Consider the following 21495-nt stretch of genomic DNA (forward strand, 5'->3'; position numbering starts at 1 on the left):
CACGAGGGAGAGGCATACTGAAACTGCGTATGGCATGACCACGCTGTTTCCCAGTTGCCACTCCAGAATTGGAATAAATCCGAAATCATTCTGCATTTTCATGACCCCGGAATTCAATGGGAATGAAACGGGGACAAAGCCTGTAAGCATCGAATGGTAATGGAATTAAGTGCATTATGCATGAAATGTAATTAGAAATAAATTACGTCTTTTTCTGAAAATAGAGCACACTTTCGTCGTCATGCTGTTTTTCAAACATCAAACACTAGTAAGTCAGACCCTCAAACTTACTACTAACGCAGTGACTTAGAAGGAATTGGCTAATTATAAGCATGGTACATTTATAATAAACATATTTACTATAATTCTTTTTGTTACGTAGACCCTGTGGCTCCGAAGTTTTTCCCTATTGCTCGCGTAACCTGATATTCATTGTGCGCAACTACGTTGAAGGCATACACCCCATACGCAGTGTGATTTTTCTTCCTCGGTGGCATCTCAGCCGCCTGCTGTGTCCGTGTCCTTTATTGTGTTTTGCTTCTACCGCTGTGGGTGACTAGGATGCATATTAGAAAAAGCGCTTCTTTGAGTTGCTATGCTAATTGACGCTGGAGTGATGCTTGTGTTTAATGTGAGCTTTTTATAGGCAATAGCGCGCCGTCTCCACAAATATTATCCTCTTTTTTGTTCAACACCATCCCCTCTGCCTGCTTATATAGTCGCCTTTGCCCGACACTCTATTGTCAACTGTAGGTCAGCGCAGCCCGCATTGGTATACACGATGAACTGTGTGATGCGTGGACTGTGTTTGCAATGAACAGTTGTGCAAGATGAAGCATACAAAAAGATAAAATGGATTTTTAAAATAATTGGTTCTGGTAGCCACCCAAAGCAGGTGATTCCACTTAACCAAGGCAGCGCTTTCCTGAATGCCACCACGACGATTCGGTAAGCCATAATTTTAGCATTAATGCATTTAGGCTTAAGCATATCACCAAAAGCACATCACCATTCGTTAACATGCACTCTTCGAAAAAAAAAGGTATGCATATTCACTAACCGAATTCTAACCATTTACTTGTAAATAATAAACTCCCTGTAAGTAAAGGTAGTAGAATTTAGGTTAGTGAAACTTGCTAGTTTACTAAGTAGTTCGTGAATAGTGCTCACTTGAATAAATAGTAGATTACTGCATTGTAAGTTACGTGCGTTTACATAAGCTTGCACACATGCCCTATCAACATAATTCTAATACAAAGTATATATAGGATAATAACGAAGTGTCATTGTCTACTTAGAATAATGAGTGGTAACTAAATAATTCATGTAGTTACCATGGCAAGTACGCATCACAGCAGCATACATAGAGGCATAAGCAAATCGCAGGTGAGGAAATACGCGCAAACGCACACACAGAGTATCAAGACGTAGCCGGTGTTGTATACTGCAGCAGTCGTGTGAAGATAATGTATACTTTAGGAATACCACACTGTGTACTGGTTAGCAGCCATAAAATTTAGGCATATAATGGACGTTTTGAACAAATTATCGTCTGCCATTCTATTTCTATAAATTGTGAGCACTATTCATGCATTGCATCTAGTCATTTGTTCTTATTGATCATCGTCATGCTGTGCTGGGTTATGGAGCTCAGTCTCAGCGAATAAAGAAAGAGTCCTGCATCCTCAGAGTCGCCTTACAAGTGGTGGTGAGCATAGAGTTTCTTAAAATAACTAGAGGAGACCCCGGCTCTACAATCGTTCAGCGATCATGGAAATGATGGGTAGTACACGGATTTCCCTAGGCTTCGTACTTGCTGGTGGGGAATAGCATTTGTGGCTTTATTTATTGCTGTGTTACGGTTTCGTTTCGAAGGACAGAACGAACCTTTTTGAGCTTCGTGACCCGATTTGAAATGGTAAGCCTAAAAAAATGAGGTTGCGAAGCACAACCGCTAAATATTTGCTAATTTTCGTTCTGCGAGAAAACAGCTCCAAGCCACACGCATACACATGGAGCCAGAAGTACGACGATTAGACAAATCTGTGTTTCTCACAGCATTCCCATGCTCGCTGAAGTGCTGTGTGGTGCAGCTCCTATAGTCACTAGCGCCAGAGTTCCCTCTAGTATATATTCAGAAAACATTATGGTGGAGATTGCTTTCCTGTCCCACAATTCCCTCCGTGCTGCGGGTCCTGATAAGCCACTGTTACGAAGCATCTCTAAATCTACATTTATGTCACCGTCTTTACTACCAGTCCTCAGGCATGTCACGTGACTAGCAGAGCATCTTTGCTCCATCCGCCCTAATTGCAATGGTGGAGGTCCTCTTTGACTGTTGCAGCCTCTCAAAAGGATCCTCCCATGTTTGCTGGACTTCGCAGTGAAGATGTTGAGGACAGGTTGGAGTACGACCACGTGAGTTTACTGGGACGATGCTGCGAAGCTGTCCCGTGTCTCGTTCTATTCAACTGGGGTTGCCAAAGCTAGGTTTTTCGACCATGAGCTGGATATCGCCAACTGGGCCACTTTTAAGCAGCTCTTGTATCAGATATTTTCAGATATTTTTGTCCACTCGGACATCACCAAACGGAAACTTGCTGAGCGTGTTAAGAACACAGGCGATTCCTATACATCGTACATAGAAGACGTCCCTCGTTCTTTGTCGCCGCGTAGACTGTTCTATGGCAGAAAATGACCACGTTCGGCATCTTCTCGAAAGCATCGACACCATGGCAACAAAGAATCCTACCACAGTCACGGATATATACAGTAGTTGTCAGCACCTCGATGATCTTCAACTTATCCACTTGTAACCTGGCATACGTGTCCTTAGGGCAACCATCGACAGCGAGCTAAGTACGTTGATACGTTCTATTGTTCGCAAGGAACTCCAACGGGGAGCTACGTCGTGCTTCCTTAAGCTCTGCACCACACCTCCTAGTGATAGTCTCCACGTCATTCAGAGAGAATAGTTTGAATTCATGACATGTTTATACGCACGTCCCGACCCAGCATCCTTTAAACTAACGCCCGCATATATATGTTAAGGTTGCCTTACAATATGTCATCACATGGCATGACATTTTAATTGCAATGTTATCGACAGAATTAGGGTTGGTCAAATATTTCTAAAGAAGGTCCTGATTACGGCATGAGGTGTGGTGATGTTTACGACAACACTGGCAATGTATGTGGCTTAGTAATTGTCTCATTGAAAAGACCAAGAAAGCATCCCTGCTTAGCAACCATACATCAGATTCAAGCTTTACTAGCTGCTGGCTATAGCAAAAAAGATTCCGCGAAGACAGTAAAATACGCTAGAAACAAGCAAATACATACGCTGTGAACAGATTACTAACTCATTTTCCTTAGAGCGTGCTGACCATGCAAATACAATAGGCAGCGGGAAAACTGCCCGTATGGGAACTATAGTAGTGTGGTTTTACTGCACGAGATAAGTGAGCAAGCTACTATTCCTTCATCGTGGTAACGTGTTTTTTTTTTACTTTTGCGGATCTTAATGCATCTGATGACATCAGTCTCATGGGGCGTTCATTCGTAGCTCGAATAAATTATCAAACTGCCTTTCCTACGTTGAGGAATTGTAGGAATGCAATTGACCTGTGTAATGGAATTGAAAGGAATGAAATTACGGAAAGCTTCGATTCCCCGGAATGGAATTGGAATAAAGTGAAGACGTCCATTCCGCTACCGTGACTTCCATGCATTGCTAGTGACAGGGACCCGCGACTGCAGTCCGTCTCGTTCCACCAAGGCATTCAATAAACTGTCGCACCAAAAACTACTACTTAAAGTCTCTCACATCTTAAAGAGTAGTGCGATTTGCAACTGGATAGAGTGTTACTTAGCCTCTACAAAACATATTGCCTCGTTTAATGAAGCTACCGCGACCATGCTTCTGGTTTATTCAGGAGTACCATTAGGAATCGGTGTTAGAAGCAGAAGTATTTTTACTCTACATCAATAATATTTCGGGTGATTGTAGTGTAAAAATAAGTTGTAGTGTAAAATAAGTAAATAAATGACTGTGTAATTTAGTCCATTATCATTTGTGTTAAAGATCAAATGCAAGTGAACAAGGAACTTCACCAGCTTTCTCAGTGGTGCAACAGAGGGCACTTGTCAGTCAATCTTAAGAAAAATTTTGTCATGCTTATCACAAATAAAACAGAGGTGCACTCATTTGGCTATGCAATGGACAGTACGGAATTCGCACTAACGATTTGCGGCACGACCGCATCTCCAACTGCGCGTCAACCCACTGCGCCACCCGAGCAGCTAAGCGGTGGCGTCTAAAACGACTACACATTTACGGCAACGCCCTCCCCTCCCCCCTAATTTTTACCTTTACACTACCGTGACAGGCCCCCTCACCGTAGTCACTGCTTTAGTATGACGGGGTTGTCGCCAGAGCTGCATCACTATTATGATGGTTCCCCTCACTGTTGAGATTTCACTACGGTGATGGGCCCCCTTACTCTAACGACAGTACAGAGTTGACGGGCCCCGTCAGTATGGTCACTACCCTCCATATATGCGACCGAATGCAACAGAAAATATGGGTGGCTTTGGCAATGACTAGCTAAGCAGTCGGTGATGGCCGTATATTAAACATCGCACTTCTAAGATGCACACCCAAGAATTCATCAATTGTCTTCGGCCGCTCTTTGATCTTAATTTCAGCCCATTCTTGCACATTTTGTGCAACTATAGCTCTAATAATTCACTGAAGCCGTGCCGTACAATTCGGCGAACATGCTCCGTGCGCGATTCTCATAACAAAAACATGATAATTAAATTACGGATAAATTCATTACAGTTTGAATGTAGCTTACGCCATGAGCTCGTACAAACTCAAAGAGGTCGTATTTGCTCATTTAACTGCACACTTGCGGAGCTGAATAAGTAGATGTGCCACAAGTAAGTATTTTAGGGCCACTTTTATTTTTGATTTATAATAATGACATTGTACACTGCACAAACAACGCAACATTTGTCTCTTACGCCGTTGACACAACAGTTTTTATTACAGGGCGCATGGAAACAGAGATAGAAGAAATGGCTAATAAAACATTGTCTGCTATAGATACCTGGGCTTCAGTGAATTTACTAAAACTAAACCCTTCAAAAACACAAGTCATTTTATATACGCCTAAAGGAAAAACCTTGATAAATAAGATGAGCTTATTTCTGTGCTCTCAGCAGTTAGACATGGTTGATTCTGTTAGTATTTTTGGTGTATATTTTTCACGACACGTTACGTGGAATGTACATGTTGATATTCTACACACTAAGATGTCATCGGCCATTGGTGTCCTTGCACATATGCGATATCTTCTTCCCCCTAAGGTGAAAATTATGGTATACAATGCACTGTTATTATCTTTGCTACAGTACTGTAGCTTAGTGTGGTGCACGACCGCTGTGACGAATTTGCGCAAGTTGCACTTACTACAGAAAAGGGTCGTACGACCTATAGCGGCTGAACACTATCTGTCCTCTACAAAAGTTCTTTTTCTAAAATATGATATTCTTCCAGTTTTCTTTTTGTACAATTACAGGGTGATGTTATGCTATAAAGAGTTTGTCAAACATGGTACCAATACCACAATAAATCTTGCTAAACCTAGCGTAAACACAAGTGTTCGACTCACCAGGCACAAAGAACTTTGGACTGTACCCACCCCAAGAGCTTTTTGTGACAAACAATCATTGTCCTACAGACTACCTTCTTTGTTAAACTTTTTAAACCCTGAAGATTTCGATCCTTCCTTTAAACAAAACTGTCAGATTAAACACATCGCCCAACTGATACATTTTCCTCAATGATACATCTCTCAGAATTCATGCCTATTCTTTCCTTTCTATTATTGCTTTTCAAGTTCATGCCACCTAATGACTATACATTTGAACTATTCTCTTTTTATCTAAGCACTGTTTTCATAAACTTTTTGTATTACGTTTTGTGATGTTATACCTATATGTTTATTTCATATTTGTTGTGCACGATTGTATGCCATTCCTGCTGCTTTGTCAACTTGTAAACGGAGTCAGGACCTCGTCAAGCTCTTCAGCTTTTAGTCCAGCTCCACCTTATCAAAAGGAAATCAAATTATTGATTGATTGATTGATTGATTGATTTATTGATTGAGCTTTAGCTTTCCCGTGCAAAGGAACGTACTTTAAACACACTCAGCGCGCGGTTACCGCATATAAATGCGGCTAATAAGGAAGTTTCAGCCCTCGTGGTATGCCGGCGTATTGATGTAGATCAGAAACAGGAGTATAACTGCATTTTACTTCTTTATGCCAGAAGAGTGTGGGGACATTACACTCACTCAGATAGAGGGGCATTTAGAACACATTTATTGTTTCCTCTCACATAGAGGGCACTTTACCGCATCCAATGCTTTTCGAAGGTAAAAGAACGCTGACTGCTGCGAGGCCCTCACCAGTTTTTAGAAGGCATGGGTGGCTGTGCCTGCTCTTTTCGCGTCTATCTAGCGTTCTCTTTTTCTCTCTCTCCCTCTCTCACTTTATCTCACACAACAGACCGATGGCATTCGGGGCTCAATACATAGGCGTGCTGAATCTGCAAGCAAATCAAAGGAGAGAGAAGACGAAGGCGCACATGACGAATAGGACGAAGACAGCGCACGCCGGTTCATGACAATGATCCTTTGATACCTACGACACAGGGAGAATTACTAATCTAGAATATGCGGAAAATTTAGTATTGCTGATACTTCAAACGTAGCGTTTCTTGCGCATCGGCCCACGTGTTCTAAGAAAGAAGCAGACGAGGGAAAAGACGGAGAAGTCGAAGAAGATAACCATAAAGGGTGCGTGATGGTTTAGGAAGAACAAAGGAACGCTTAGGTGAAACAGTGAATTTGTTTTGATTGGTAAACTGTTCTTTAGGAGCTGTAATATAATTGTTCTTACCATTATAATTTGATTATTAGAGAAGAAATTGGAGGTTAAAATACCATGTTTTAGTTTGACCTTCAACATAAACTCTCACAGAGGTACATTTGTAGATGACGTTTGGTATTTCGCACCCTTACCCCAATTGGCCTCACCGACTAGTTTTCCAGCGAGTGAACGCGTGCATCGGCGCAATGATTGAGATCGTAGAAGACGACGTCAAACATCCATCAGAGGCCGGTGAGGTGTGGCGTAAACGGACAGGCGTGCGTGGTGGCCGGCACGCGGAGATCGGCGGAGATCGGCACGCGGAGATCAGGCTACTATGAAAGGCGGTGGTTGCAAAAACTCCCAACGTGAGCTGGGGGAGCCAGAGTTTAGCACACCGGAACAAGTCGAGAAACACGTGGCACTCAGATGGCACAGAATAGTGTCACCCTTCAGCGGCACCGCAGGCAGGCGACATTTGCTGTTCTTGGTAAGAAGATGCAACATACCTATTTCAGTTCGGTGAACTTTTATTTTAATGAAATTTTAGTGTTCTTCCTTGAATTACGTTGAAGTGAACTTTCAAGGAAAACCGTGAGCGAGACACATAAAGATCGAAGAAGTAAGATTAAAAAAAATGGAGAAAGTATAACCACGTATTGTACTATATAAAAAGAACAGTTCACCATGTCGCAGAGCAAAACTTTATAGGGACGCGAAAAAAGGAAACGACTTCTCTGCTCTTAGAAAATAGCCCTTGCGAAATTCAAAAGTCACCTCGCTCGCCCCAAGAAGACGCTTGGTAAGCAAGAAAACACGCAAAACGAATAGGAGGGCGGCAACGCAAGCTTGAAATTCTTGTACAAACGCTCGGAAGTCATGTATTTTGATAGCTCTTGTGAGGCTTAAGTTACTCCTAATAAATTAAAATGAAGCAGAAGGTGTGCTGGTTGCGCCACACATTAAACATACTAAGTTCATAGTATCACAGGATCGTGACGTCGACGAAGGGAGCAGACCTTACTTCGAAGATCAAGCTGTTTATCCGGTCGAACTTGTGGCCGGTCAACGAAAAGTCAGACTAAAGAGACACACACTGGCACTAATTGCGGCGAATCGAGCGTCGTTCATCGATCATCTGACAAGTGGTGAAGCACCTCGGCATTTATTTATTTGCCGTCGAATATTCCAGCGTTATCGCTGGCTACCACGTGTGTTTCAGAGTAATGTGTAATGTTAGGATTGCATGCGTAATCTTAACAAAGTGATCTACTACAGTCCCGAAGCTTCTCGAACACTGCAAGCGTCGTTTGCGCTAAACATTCTTAGGGTGCAACGGGGCGACAACAAAACTAGAAGAAGGAATGTGGCAATACTTATTCGAACCACGCGGAGAAGAACCCACTATGCCAGAAAATTTTTTATCAAATATTGGTATTGCTAAATCATCGAGAATTTACCGACTTCAAGGCATTCATAAGGGTCTGTTTAGGTCATTGTTAACTCAAAGCAAATTCAGATTTAGCTGACTCCCTTCCCTTTCTAGACTTCTTGAAGTGTGCTGCTACTGGAGTGCTAGTGGTGTTAGTGGCGGATAACTTGAATCGCACACTGTGTTGAAATATTGCATATATATTCTTGCTTCATGAGATATGATATTTTGTTGTGTTATATTACAGGATGGTTCCTGCCGGGGAACGCACTGTTCCAACCGAGGAAGCGAAGTTTGTGGTGTTGTACCATTTGAGCACCATGTACCGTGGTCACCTACAAGTTTACACAGATGGATCGGTGTGAACACAGACGGATAGCTGTACAGCCGCTTTCTGCATACCTTCCCTGGGCGTGCCATTGTCAGGCCGCCTGGATCATTTTGTGTTTTCCACAACAGTCGAAAGCGCAGCAGTCACCGCGTCTTTGCGACAATCGCAACGCTTTCTGCACGAGCTGTGGTAGTGTTGACTGATTCATAGTCGGCATTAAAGCGACTGCATCGAGGGATACCTCGAAAAAAAATTTACTAGACAATCTCTGGCGCTCATTAAACACCTGATCGGCAAGAACTTCAATGTACAATATCAGTGGATACCATCCCACGTTGTAATCGAAGGGAATGAAAAAGTCGATGCCCTTGCACGCGAAGCGCGAACTGGCATTCCAAAAATAAGAACTCCTAAAAATTACCAGAAGAACGGGAATGCTAGACGCAATCACTTGTGGACGATCCACAAGTTTCTGCATCAGTCATGCGTAATCAAGGGACTTTCGAGAGAACAAGCGACGCTACTTCATCGGATGAGAACCGACTACGCATACACGCTGGCTTGGTGATTCAAGACTGGGCGAGGTGCTTCCCCTTTTTTGTGCTGTTTGTGGAGACAGCGGTGACATCAACATTTTATTTGGTTGTGCCCGCAGTTTGACAGAGGAAGAAAAGGGATGATACACAGCTTGCAAAAAGGTTGTCACAAGCACAAGACATTGGAAGATGCCATCTTTCCTGAAGGACCCACGGCGACGAGGAACAGCGTGCAACGTATCCTGATTACGTTCCTGCGAGACACTGTACTTAGTGACATTTGGTGACTGACCCCCTTAAATTAAGAGATGCGTGGCAGAACAATTGCTGGTCTTTTAAGCCAGGCTAACCCAGTCTTTGCAACACCACCACGACCACCTACTATAGGATGGTAATGCATCATCGTGCAAATATTCTGTCAGCTGCAGCCAAGTTTGTGAACGAAGCAGGAGCCTCTGTCGTCAGGCTTTGGTACATTTTGCTCTTCCTACCTTTCTGTTATGTTACGAAAGAAATAAAACCTTTATTTTGTCTTCTTGTTAATATGAGTAGTAGCTGTACTTACTCGATAACCACGAGGAGTGTCCTGGCTGAGATGGTTACGCTCACGATCGCCGTATAATCAGTCAGCAGCGTCTTGAAACTGACATGAAATGCCACTGACAGATTCTTGACGGTCACGTCAACATGGGCGCGTGCACCATATTTGTCGATCCTTAGGACGATGTCACCAGTTTGGCGCGTCTTGGACAGACCTCGGATGGTTGCATTAATAACCTCGACCTGAACGAGGCTTGCAAAGAGCTGTTGTGTGATTTTCGGCAAAGGCGTAGGGTCCAGGCTGAACTTCGTCAGCGCATTGCTTATATAGAAATCAAACGTAGTGCAATCCGCGCATTGTGCTGCAAATGACGGAAGCATAAGAAAAAGTTCATGAAATAAAGTACCAAGTAGTGCCGTAGAAATCTGCAAAGTATCGTTGCAATGATAACGCATGGTGAGGGCAGTGACGGTGTTATCTTGCACCCAGACACGATAATATACTAGTGCAATAAGTTGGCTGTTTCAGGCAACATCGCGACAGATGTTTTTTAAAGACGTGTTCTTCATTATTACTGCAGGTAAAGTTTTCGAGTTTTTATAGCCGTCATTGAGGGTGCACTGCATGTGATAAAGTAAGGAATATTTCCTTTTCTATATCTAAATTGAGAAGCATTCTTCATTGATAAATAAGTGGGCTCATTAGCCGATCGTTGTGAAAGATTAAAGTGTCAAACTCGAGGACGGGCTCCTATTTTTTTGTACATGTGACATTTCTAAGAAACGTCACGGGGCTTAACTACAAAGGCCAAAAATAATCAATGCTTGTGCAATTACTTTTTCCGTAAATCAATGACCGAAAAAGTTGAGCATCACGAGAAAAGTGCACATCTTGCAGCTGGGAACATGCTCTCAGCAGCTGTCAATGATGTGGGTGGAGGTCCTCAAGCCGGCTTGACAGCATCCATTGCAATAAAAGATTGTACTTTTCCTTGTCTCTCGGAGTATTCAGGGAAGCTATCCTATCTCCTGTATTCACCAAAGTTATTGAATTTATGTGTAGGCACGGTGATGCAGAATTGACCAGAGTCCCTCAATAATCTTGGCTCTTTCTTTAGACGCTTTCGTTTTTCTGTCACTAAGCCAAGATTTTCGCTGAACAATGTAACCAACCGTGTTCTGTACAATGAGAAGCGACCAAGCTTGTCGCAGCAACGTCAGCCTACATACCAACTTTTATTTGTACATACATTCATCAAGCATGCAAATAAGCTCGAAGCACGCGCCCAGAAAAAAAACATTTCAATGCATTTAACATTTTGATAAACATCATCGCCGAATAGATGCTTGCGAAGCACTGAAGCTTAAATTCTGAAATAAGGGATCTTGCTACTTTGACTAACATGGCAGAACGCGCAGCGTCCAGGCGGTGCCTGCCTGTATAACTCCGGTAATTTTCACTTTACTATGTAACAAAGTGTGGTATAACGGTTAGCGTAGATGACTGCTGATTCAATGGTCAACAAGTAGGATTATGTGTGCTTGTCACGAATTTTTTGTTGTTTACTAAAATTTCTTCTGTGTATTCACAGGTACATGTAGGCAAATGCACGTGTTAAGCTTCAGCTTCTCGTGAATTCAACCAGAAATTATGGTGAATTGATTTTTTATCGAGATGGTTACTTTTACCATAGCTAACAGTGTGTCTCTACGCAGTTGCCATGCAAGGAGTGTAGTAAATAAGTTCCAACTATAAAAGGGTAACTTTACAGCTCAACATTTCACCCCTCTAAATTTTTGAAAGCTAGCACTTCGTCCCCTGAGGGTTACTTCCTCAAAGACGAACTGTTGATCCTTTGGAGAGTAACTGTCGTGGCAACGCAGTTACTCCACAAAAGGAAAAATCACAGACCACTTTGCACCTTAGAGTGTACTTTTTCACACACAGGTCTCCTGTCTTTGGCGCGAAAAAAAAGAAACTTCAGCTATCAAAGCAAAGACGCATGCCACAGAACAGGTAAGCTCCTCGTTGGACGTGAAAGATTCTGAACTACAAATGTTCGAGGATCCGAAAACGTGCCGATTTCCTTTTGATTTTTGCAACTACTGACCGTAACCAGCCTTTCTTTTATGGACGGCCAATGCACCCCGAGTCAACATTGGGCGGCATCTTCTGCAACGGCTCCGTTCAGGATGCGTAGCAGCAAGCGACGAAGCAAGCGTGGACACCCGTGACACCTCGATCTATTTTTTTGACACCGTTGTATTGTTTGTCGACAACTTCAAGAGTAAGATGAGCCGCACGACAGAGTGGAGACGGCTAAGCAAACAAGGGCCGGTGATGTCGTAACCTCAAAAATTTACAGTTGTTTGCATGCGAGTGCTCGCCACTAGTAGTCCTCTCGAAAGGGAAAGGGTATTAATATGTCGTAAAGCACTGGTTTCAAGAGATAAAGGAGACATCACGTTCAACTCTGCCATGTTGGCTATTGACGTTCAATATAAAACTGTATTGAATCTGCGCTAGGCAACTGCCACCTTCAATGGTGTGTAAGCCTACTCTTGAGTTCAACCTTGCAAAGAGTCTACTATAAGGGCCCTGTACTAGATCCTGATTCGCCAATACTTATAATAAAAAGAGTTGCTGTTGAGGCTATTCCTGCACTTTCTTGCACTTAAAAGCCGCGTTGTGAGAGTGTGATATACAAGTTGACTTACGTCTATCGTCCTTCTACGTGTAACATTTTCGCAATGTCATCCGTCGCTTCACACCAATGAAGCTCGGTTGCTGGAAAAACGCGAAGCTGGGATAAGCGCTACATTATGTTTCCGCTGCTTCAGAGCATATTGTCACACGATTCGTCGCAGCAAAGAAATATGGAGTGCCACTGAATGACTAAAAGTTCAGAATTGATGGCTCTTGGGAGGAGCGTGCCCTGATTAGAAGAAAATTCGCGATACTAATGCGTATGGTGCAAGACTCTCGCATCAAGAAAATGGTCCAAAAAAAAAAAAAAAACCACGCCGACGACGGTGATGTCAACCTCACTCGCCAGAGCTTATAACTTGTAAATATAGACTACGTGCTTGCCACAACCGTCTTCTACAACTCTTTTGCAACACACCCAGGCCAGCAAAACTTGCCTGTCCTGCGGAAGGAAGTACTTTTATTGTACAATGGTATCTAACGATGTCGTTTGAAGCACGACGCTCAAGCCATTGAAAAACACACCTAATCACCTAATAGGGATAAATCAACAGAGAAAGACAAAAATGTCGCCGCCATAGTCGATTCAGTGGTGATGCTACCCACGTGTATTAAAGTGCGATGATTCTGTCACCCGCTCAAGATGCGCTACAGCTAAGAGATTGTCTGCGTCCGAATTCGGCCAACGAAATAGTTGTGAAAAAAGTTTTGCCGTGCTAGAGCTCTGCCTTAGGCCACCATGTCTCATGTTCGAAGCTTACTACACATTTTGGAGTGTTGCCTTCCACTGTCTTGTGGTCTGAGCTACGTCAGAAAAACTGGTCGCTGGCTGAACAACCGGTGGCCTGAGCACCGTTGCAATGATAGAAAAGAAACAGATGTCTCCCTAGCAATGCATTGAAAGTGCGGTTGCCTTCCTTTGTTTGACACGTGCAGAACTGTGGAAAGAAGTAAGCTCACATTCGCTATTACAGGTGCAGGTTATATAGAAGAGATTCACGACAAGTGTATTAGCAAGCTTTTTAACGCACTGACGAAAAAAAAAAATAGATTTTCTTGGTGTCCTTCATGACGCCTAGTAATGCTATTGTTACTTCTGCTCGACAGATATTCTCATGTTTTGACGGCTAAGAATGCTTAGGTTCAGAAACGTTCTCGTGAGCTGTGTCATCTGTGTGCGTGTGTTGTCAATTTGTGTTCGTCTTCAGTGCGCTCTTACCGCTCTCATACACATGGGCTGATGTGCTGTTTTATTATTTTAAGCCGAGTGTAGTGCGCTATTATCATAACGAACAGATTGACTTTTTCGCAAACTGTTCAACGTGTGGTGGCCCCCAAAACGTTGTCACTTATCACTTCCTAGACATCGGATGCGTTTTCCTTTCGGTGCCCTTCGAACACATACCTCAATCTAAGAAGCCTACTTTTGTTAACGAAAAGAAAATGCAGAAACCAATATCACTCTGATTTTTTTCCTTCCCTAATGCTCCACTAGCTCTTCCTCTGGACAGGATAACAAACAGAACAGGTCTTTGGTGGTTTTCCCCGCCTTACATTTTATTCATGTACCTCTTTCGGTGAACACCATTACGTACAAATTTGAGGTACTCGATTCGCAGCAATCGAGAGCCATACTTGTATAAAGTCACGCATTAGACCAATGATCAACGACCTATGATTAGTGAAGATCCAAACCTGTTTGCGCTATTACTATTACACATTCCATAAATATCTCATCGCAAAACACAGTGCATCGTGCTTTATGAGGTACAAATAACAATACTATAGTGAATTGCTAAGGTCGCTGGAAACGTCGCGCTCTCGTTGAAAAAATGTAAATTGAAGTGCAAAGAAAAAATAACACGACCTAGGGCCGGCACCTAGCCCGATATGCTGTCAAACAACATTGTTCAATCAATTCACTTGAACTTGTAGAGCACATAATTCATCAAGCTTTGGCTTTAGGCCGGGATCCAAAAGCGTAACAGTTTTATTTTCTCAGGTTATGTGGTGATAACGCGACACGCATTCCACCCAAAAGTGTGCGTTCTGCATGTTCTTTTTAACGAAATATCAAATCGTTACAATTTCAGTGCTCGTCATTCGTGTTAAGCTTATGCGCGCGTAAGTGCTAGCTATATTGAGCCGTGGATGACCGACGCGGCCGTTGGCTTCATACAAACTCTTTTGTCGAGCACCTTCGACCTGCGAGGGAGGTTGGTGAGCATTATGGCCAGGCGCAGTGGTGGATAATCAGTGTACAACGCGGAGGATGCGAGACTCGGCAATGTGGACTGGTGAACGGCTTTACTCTTGGTGTAGTCAGCATTTTAGTGGCAGCTACGCTTTTGCCCCGTTCAGCTGTGCGTTAGAGCAGCTTGCACGACAGCGTCGCGCTGAGAGCTTCCGCATATATCTCAGATCAGCGGCGTATAAATAGACTGTGCGTATCGAGATGGCAGCGGGCTTATCAGGTACCATGTAAGAGCGAGGGTATTTTTTAAGGTCGCTGCTTTTCACTCTGCACCAAACGCAGGGAGTGAGAAGCCCTCTGCTTATGAGGTTAGCGTTGGGGTGTGAAACATCTTTATTATAATCGTATACTTGCGGCCAGTGACTGGGATGTGCTAACTTTGAAGCATGTGGAACACTTTTGATTTTGCGAATATTTGTGGTAGAATTGGCAACAATAAAACTAGTAAATTATCTTGGTCTCTCGCGTTATACCAGTCTCTGGCTATCATAGCTTCGCTTTTGGTTCGAAAATGCAGCCTTTTGCGTTTGATATTTGGGCAAAGCACATTTCTTATTTTAAGTTTGTCATTGAACGGAAAATATTTCTCATCATCATTTAGACGCCACATGGAGAATCACGCAATAGTTAATTATTATATTTTTGCATTTCCTCGCTTGACCATGTTTAAACGACGTTATATTTAACGCATTAAAATTACGTCTCGGTAAATTTGGCACTTTGTATAAAGACTTAATATTCTGTACAAAAATTGGGCAGCCCAGCTACTCCTTCTACACGGTGTTCATAAATAAGTCATGAAAATAATTGCGCTGGTCACTGAAAAGGGGATTTAGGCACAAATAGACACATCGAAGTATATTGCAACATACACAAGCACCGAACACCAAAACATCAGTCGTCGTTAACAAAATATCAACCACGGACAAGCCACAGCTTGCGTTAATATTATTTCATCCTACAAGAAATAGTAATGATGATAAATTTCATCAATTTGCTAGCTTGTTGTCTTCAAAACCATCATTGCGCACAGATAATCGTCACTGTAATTGGGGGTGCTAACGCTTAAAGCTGTGTAGAAAGTCTATTTAACAAAAATGGTGTACATTGTTTGAGTATTATATCGGTAGTTTGACAAACACTGCGCCTAATAAAAAAAAAACAACACACTCCCTTTCATTCTCACGCTTCCCACATTTTCAATTCCCAAGAAACCTAAAATCTGCCAAAGCTTTTCATAATTGATTCGTTCTATATACTTAATTTGATTTTACTCTACGAACTGGTTGTCAATTTTCGCGACTTGCTTTTCCAGAATAAATAAATCCTTACCTATCTCTCCTGTATGCCGCTGTCCAAGTTCATCTAGGATTCCTTGAATAGCCTTGGGAAGTTCAGTAAGCAGTTTCTGATTAATCTTCCTGTTAATGCATTCTTGCAGTTTGTTCATTTTGTTTAGTATTCGAAGAACACCCGTCAGGAAGGTAAATTTGAGTTTGAGCTTCTCAATACCGGCGACTTCAAACCGCGTCAGCTGGAGCACCTCGTAATTCCTGTAAATCGATGAACAAAGTCTACATTTCTGCATATCACCAGTGCACATTACATTTAGCCATGGGGCTTTTGATACTTAGTAAACATATTTTCATGCATTACTAAAAGTTCATTAAAATGCTAACAATGTGATCACGAATGGACTTTTATATGATACACGTGTAATAGACATCGATATAAATTACACCAAGTGCAATACGGAGGAAGACAGCTGTGGATCGCTAATTGTGCAACCTGGCATCCAAGTGCTTCAAACATTCATGGCTGCGTATCACGCCGTTCGATTCTGTGCGCCAGTCAGCATAGTCAACCTTTTTAATCGCCTAGCTTCTGACACAACTTCTAAGTGTTCCCGCGAAGAATACGGACTTCCCTGTGCCATTTATTCTCCTAATGGGACTGAGATGTGTGTTTTTACAGCAAAATCTGTATATGGCTCGGCTGAACGAAATACCTTTCCCTAGAAAAATGATATTGGTCTCCATTGGCTTCGCTGTCAGCTCCATCATATTCTACGTCGTACCAAAGTGCACATGCCATTGGCAACACTGTTAGTGACGCCTATATCAGCGTAGTACCCAAGCATTCGTTCCATTGGTTGCGCTTCAGAGACGATGTCCATCCCTTTGTAGCCGTGACATCTTGCTCGTCCGCAGCCGTTTCAACTGACAGCTAATGCATGGGGAGGCCATAGATCGTAGAAACGCCCGAATGAGAGAAAACTTTGCAAGAACAGTGAGAAAGCTGATCCGTGATAGAAATCATGTCCGCGGGGCCAGTCCTGCCGCCCAGACACAAGAATAAGCCTGGGTGACGAAGTGCGAGCATAAACTGCGCACCCAGGATGTGAAAGCGCTTGGAATCGAATGCAAGCGTACAGGGCGAGCCGAAGAAGCGGCTTCGCAACGTCGACGTGGCAATGGCATGAACGCGTTCGCCCAGGGCCCACACTCGCTTTTAGCAGGAGTTTCGCGAAATGCACTTTGGCTTTCACTACGATCTCTGCAAGCAGGTGTGGGCACCCGTTTGAGATTCTCTGGGTAACAATCTTTTCGCAGTGTTGGGCAGGGATTTTTAAATCCCGAAATCACGCGTATGGGAGCCAAGGATGTGATCTATGCATTATTTTGTAATATTGTGGGCGAAGTCTTACACCCGCGACAATTTAAAAATATTCTCGCCTAGGTTGTCAGGAGGCTGAATCTCCGTGTGTCCTTTTCCTCCAGTCTGTTTAGCTATAAGATAAAACAATTAGGCTGTACACTACAATGAACATGATTTTCTGTGTCTGAGGTTCCCAATAAACAACAAACACCAGAAAGCTTTCATGAATCTATCAACAAACGAAAAAATAATATCGCATAGCGTTGTACGTACCAAAATCGCGATACTACAAGGAGATATCGTACGCGATATTTCCAGATATGGAAACTTTTTTGACTTCTTTAGCGTCCCCTTCTGTCTAAGTACAAGAACTTCTAGCATTTTACCCCCCCCCCCCCGAATATGCGAGTGTGGCGTTCGATTGAAATCCATGTCGTTCGGGTCGGCAGCCGAGCTCTGTAATCAGTGTACCATCCCGGCAGACTTATTTGGCACATTACCTTACACCATTGTGATGAAAAAATTTCTTTAAGCGATCAGTAGGAGCAGCCCATCACGCGCTAGTCGCGTTTTTCTAGACTATAGATAAGGTATCATCATCCATTCATCAGTAAAAAGGCTTCTGTTGAATTAGATATTATTTTGCAATTTGCAATATATGCATTTACTGGGTGTCAAGCTACGCGGATGTCTTCACTATAGCAAAAATCGCCGACTTACTCACTGATTTCGGCGATGAATAGAAGCTCCGGTAGATAGATTGAAATGGTAACCTTCGTATATCCAGCCCAGCCTTTGTGCCGAACAGAGACTGTAGCCTTCAGTCCTTGCAACTGGACAGCCACTCGGACTTGCACCTTTCGTTTCCACATTGCTTCAAAGTAGTTGCAGCCTATTCTTTGAACGGAATGCAAGCCCAGTATAGCTGCGTTGTAGAACTGCAAAGCGTACTTCTTGTGGCCGACGACTACAGTTTCGTTGAAGTCGGGAATAGACACGTTCATCACTAGTCCAGAAGAAATATATCTTTCCAAGGCTCGGTCCAGAAGCGAATTCCTACTAGGTTGTCGTTCATCAGAACAACTATAAAGGTCTTGTTCTGGAGAGGAAATAAAGAGGAAAGGTTATCGCAGAGCTGTGTGGACTGAAGACAGCTAGTAAGCAATGGCCGCAAAAAGTAGTTTAATTCCATCCTTTTCAGCAATCTCCGTTGGGGGCAGCAACTGCAAGCAGTGTGGTTCGCTTGGTCTCAATATATTTTATAGTGTGCAAAAAGATATGACGGAAAAAAGAGATCATTATGGGGCCATGGTAAGTCCGACAATCGTGATTACACGTTGAAAATTCAACTATTTATTTGTTTTTGTTTAATTTTATTGATTTATTGATTTATACATATTAACAAAAAAGAGTGAGAGAAAAAGTTACTCTTAAGTGTGTATACGTATGATGCAACAGAAGTCTCAAAAGCAGTGACATGGGGCAGTTTGGCAATAGTCGTTGCGAGTTGGAGGAACTGGGAATATGGCAGCGTTACGTTCTTACATGAGAAAGGTATGTGTACTGTTAGTTTATGGTCAGTTTTATATGTAACACAGTTTAAAAAAAAAGGCGTGTTTGAATTGTGAATTGTGGGAAATTTTATGAGAAAGAAAATACTACCAGTCACTGTATGCAGTACAGAATTAAGGATGCAGCTATAGGAAGTCTAACGAGCCCACGGCGGGGCGTACAGGTTAGGCCTATCTGTCCCGACGTGGCAGCAGCCCGCTATACGTGCTAGTTCACGCTAGTTCACGCAGTATGGTGTAGTGTTCAGGACATTATAGTCGAAATGAAGCAGAAATGCCGTTGTGAAGGGCACGTAAAGGCAAGATAACCGTTGGTCATTAGGAATCACGGATATCTACCCATACTCATGAATATTACCCAACATTCATGCTCACGCCTACTATACCTAATTAGTGCTCACTTACGTTCAAACTCACGTCTATTCACACTCAAAAGTATTCACTCACCATCATGCTCACGACTCTTCACACTAAGGTGCACTCATTCACGTTCACACGCACGCCTACTCGATCACCCTCATGTAGAATTTCTTACGTTTACACTCATGACTACTCACACTCTGAGTGCTCACTCACGTCAACTCACACTTGCGAGTACTCACTCACATTCATACTCATGACTACTTTCACTCGGTGTACTCACTCACGTTCATACTCATGCCTAATGACACTCACTTCTACTCACACTCATGAGTACTCACTCGCGTTCATACTCACTCCTGCTCACCCTCGGAGTACTCACTCACGTTCATACTCCTACGTACACTCATGAGTACTCACGTTCTTACTCACTTCTACTCACACTCTGAGTACTCACTCATGTTCATACTCACTTCTACTTACCCTCGGAGTAGTCACTCACGTTCATACTCACTTCTAATCACACTCGGAGTGCTCACTCACGTTCATACTCATTCATACTCACACTCATGAACACTCATCAATACTCACACTCATTTCGTTCAAATAAGTGTGAGTGTGTGTGAGTGAGTGTACTCATGAGTGAGTATACCGAGCTATGGTTCAAGTTTCAGTTACCCAATTAAAAAAGAGCGCACACCAAGCCGTTTCTCTCCTCAAATGACAACGACTTTTATGAGTGCATTAGCAGTATAGAGTTCAATGTGTGCTTGTTTGTACTATACTGGCGCAAGATTTATGTTAACTGTTTACCTACCAGAAAACTTTAAGCTTGGTTACTGACGTTAGTTGTCGCAATGTAAATGTTCTACTGGTGGTCAACGTGTGTGCGGGCGCATCGAATAATTGTATTACCAACATTCAGCAGTAGACATTGCGCAAACTCTTACTCATTGTGCAAATAACATCGAACTATTTTTGAAAAGGTGCTTTTCACTTTAGTGTATACCCATTTTTAGGGTAAAGGAATTGATCACGTTTTATTGTAACATGCTTTCTCTATAGCCACTTCCAATAGAATATTTGTTATGCAGACTAATGCAGGCCGTGCTGCTGAATAAAATAAACAGGTAGAAATATGTAACAATGTGAAAATTCCTCATCCTAAAAGGATCGGTTTCAGCCGTGTGCATTGAAAACTCAAACTTTGTAGAAGTTAAAGAATATAGTGGGAGAGCATTGTTGTTCCATAAGCTACATTATGAAGCATTGCCATTGTTGTACCTTGTTTTAAATATGAACTCAAATATTCCTAGGAAGGCATCTAGTACCTCGCGCTGAGCTACATTTCGATATTTGAAGTTAATGCACGATAAGCATTTTTAATACTCAAAATCCGTGGTGCGTGTTAGTCTGCTGCTATATCTGTATTGTCGTGTTTTAACAAATGACATATGCAGTTGCATAAATGATTGCTATGGAAAAATTTGAGACTTAAGCGTAGCAACGCGATATTATAACGTGGCGTAAGCAAAGCTATAGACGTGCATTGGAGGGTAGGGGACAGTGCATCTTAAAAATACTTCATTTCACTCAGGTATGCACAGTACACAGTAAACGCACACAGCGTACACACCGTTTAAATCCGCAGTGCAGGAAGCAGCGATGAGAATGGTCAAAATAGCTACTTTCATGGCTGTTATTTTCCAATAGTTCTTCTCTTGCGAAGGTCCCAGCCACAAGTGATGGCGTGTGATGAAACGTGCCCATGAAGCCATCATCGCTCAGTAGCTTGTACGAAGGACACGTAAAAACGCAGCCTTATCGCTCTTGTCAAGAACTCTGCTGACTGCTTATTGTTTTCTTATTGTGTTCTGTGAGGAAAATAATGACAAGAATTCTCGGGAGCAGCAGTGCAATGTAATACAGCGTTAGCAAATTACGTCACGAATAAAAACACGGACGCTCTATTCTACCAGCTGTTTTCTCTTTATTCCGCTATACATTTTTTCATTCGCCTTGTTCATGATCCTCGACGTCGAAGAGCGTTGCTGTGTCGCATTGTCTAAGAGCATTATCCCGGAGTTTGCCTCTTATATCTATACATTTATAAAAAAAAACCTGATTTATAGCTTAAAAGCTGCTTTCTTGAGTGCTAAAGGTGCGC

The 21495-nt window shown here is 42.7% G+C and overlaps 1 protein-coding gene across 1 annotated transcript in view; it reads right to left on the reverse strand.

Moving 5' to 3' along the window:
* LOC119178466 (uncharacterized) overlaps positions 1–21136 on the reverse strand; it is a 39431-nt gene extending 18295 nt beyond the window's left edge. The window contains exons 1-4 of the mRNA XM_037429674.2: positions 20965–21136; positions 18118–18496; positions 16072–16292; positions 9804–10140 (exon numbers count right to left, since the gene is read on the reverse strand). Coding sequence (XP_037285571.2) covers positions 9804–10140; positions 16072–16292; positions 18118–18496; positions 20965–21109 — 1082 coding nt within the window. The 5' untranslated portion in view covers positions 21110–21136. The remainder of the gene's footprint in view (positions 1–9803; positions 10141–16071; positions 16293–18117; positions 18497–20964) is intronic.
* Between the last annotated feature and the right edge of the window lie 359 nt (positions 21137–21495).

Source organism: Rhipicephalus microplus, chromosome 1 (assembly GCF_043290135.1).
Source record: "Rhipicephalus microplus isolate Deutch F79 chromosome 1, USDA_Rmic, whole genome shotgun sequence".
Classification (NCBI taxonomy): domain Eukaryota; kingdom Metazoa; phylum Arthropoda; class Arachnida; order Ixodida; family Ixodidae; genus Rhipicephalus; species Rhipicephalus microplus.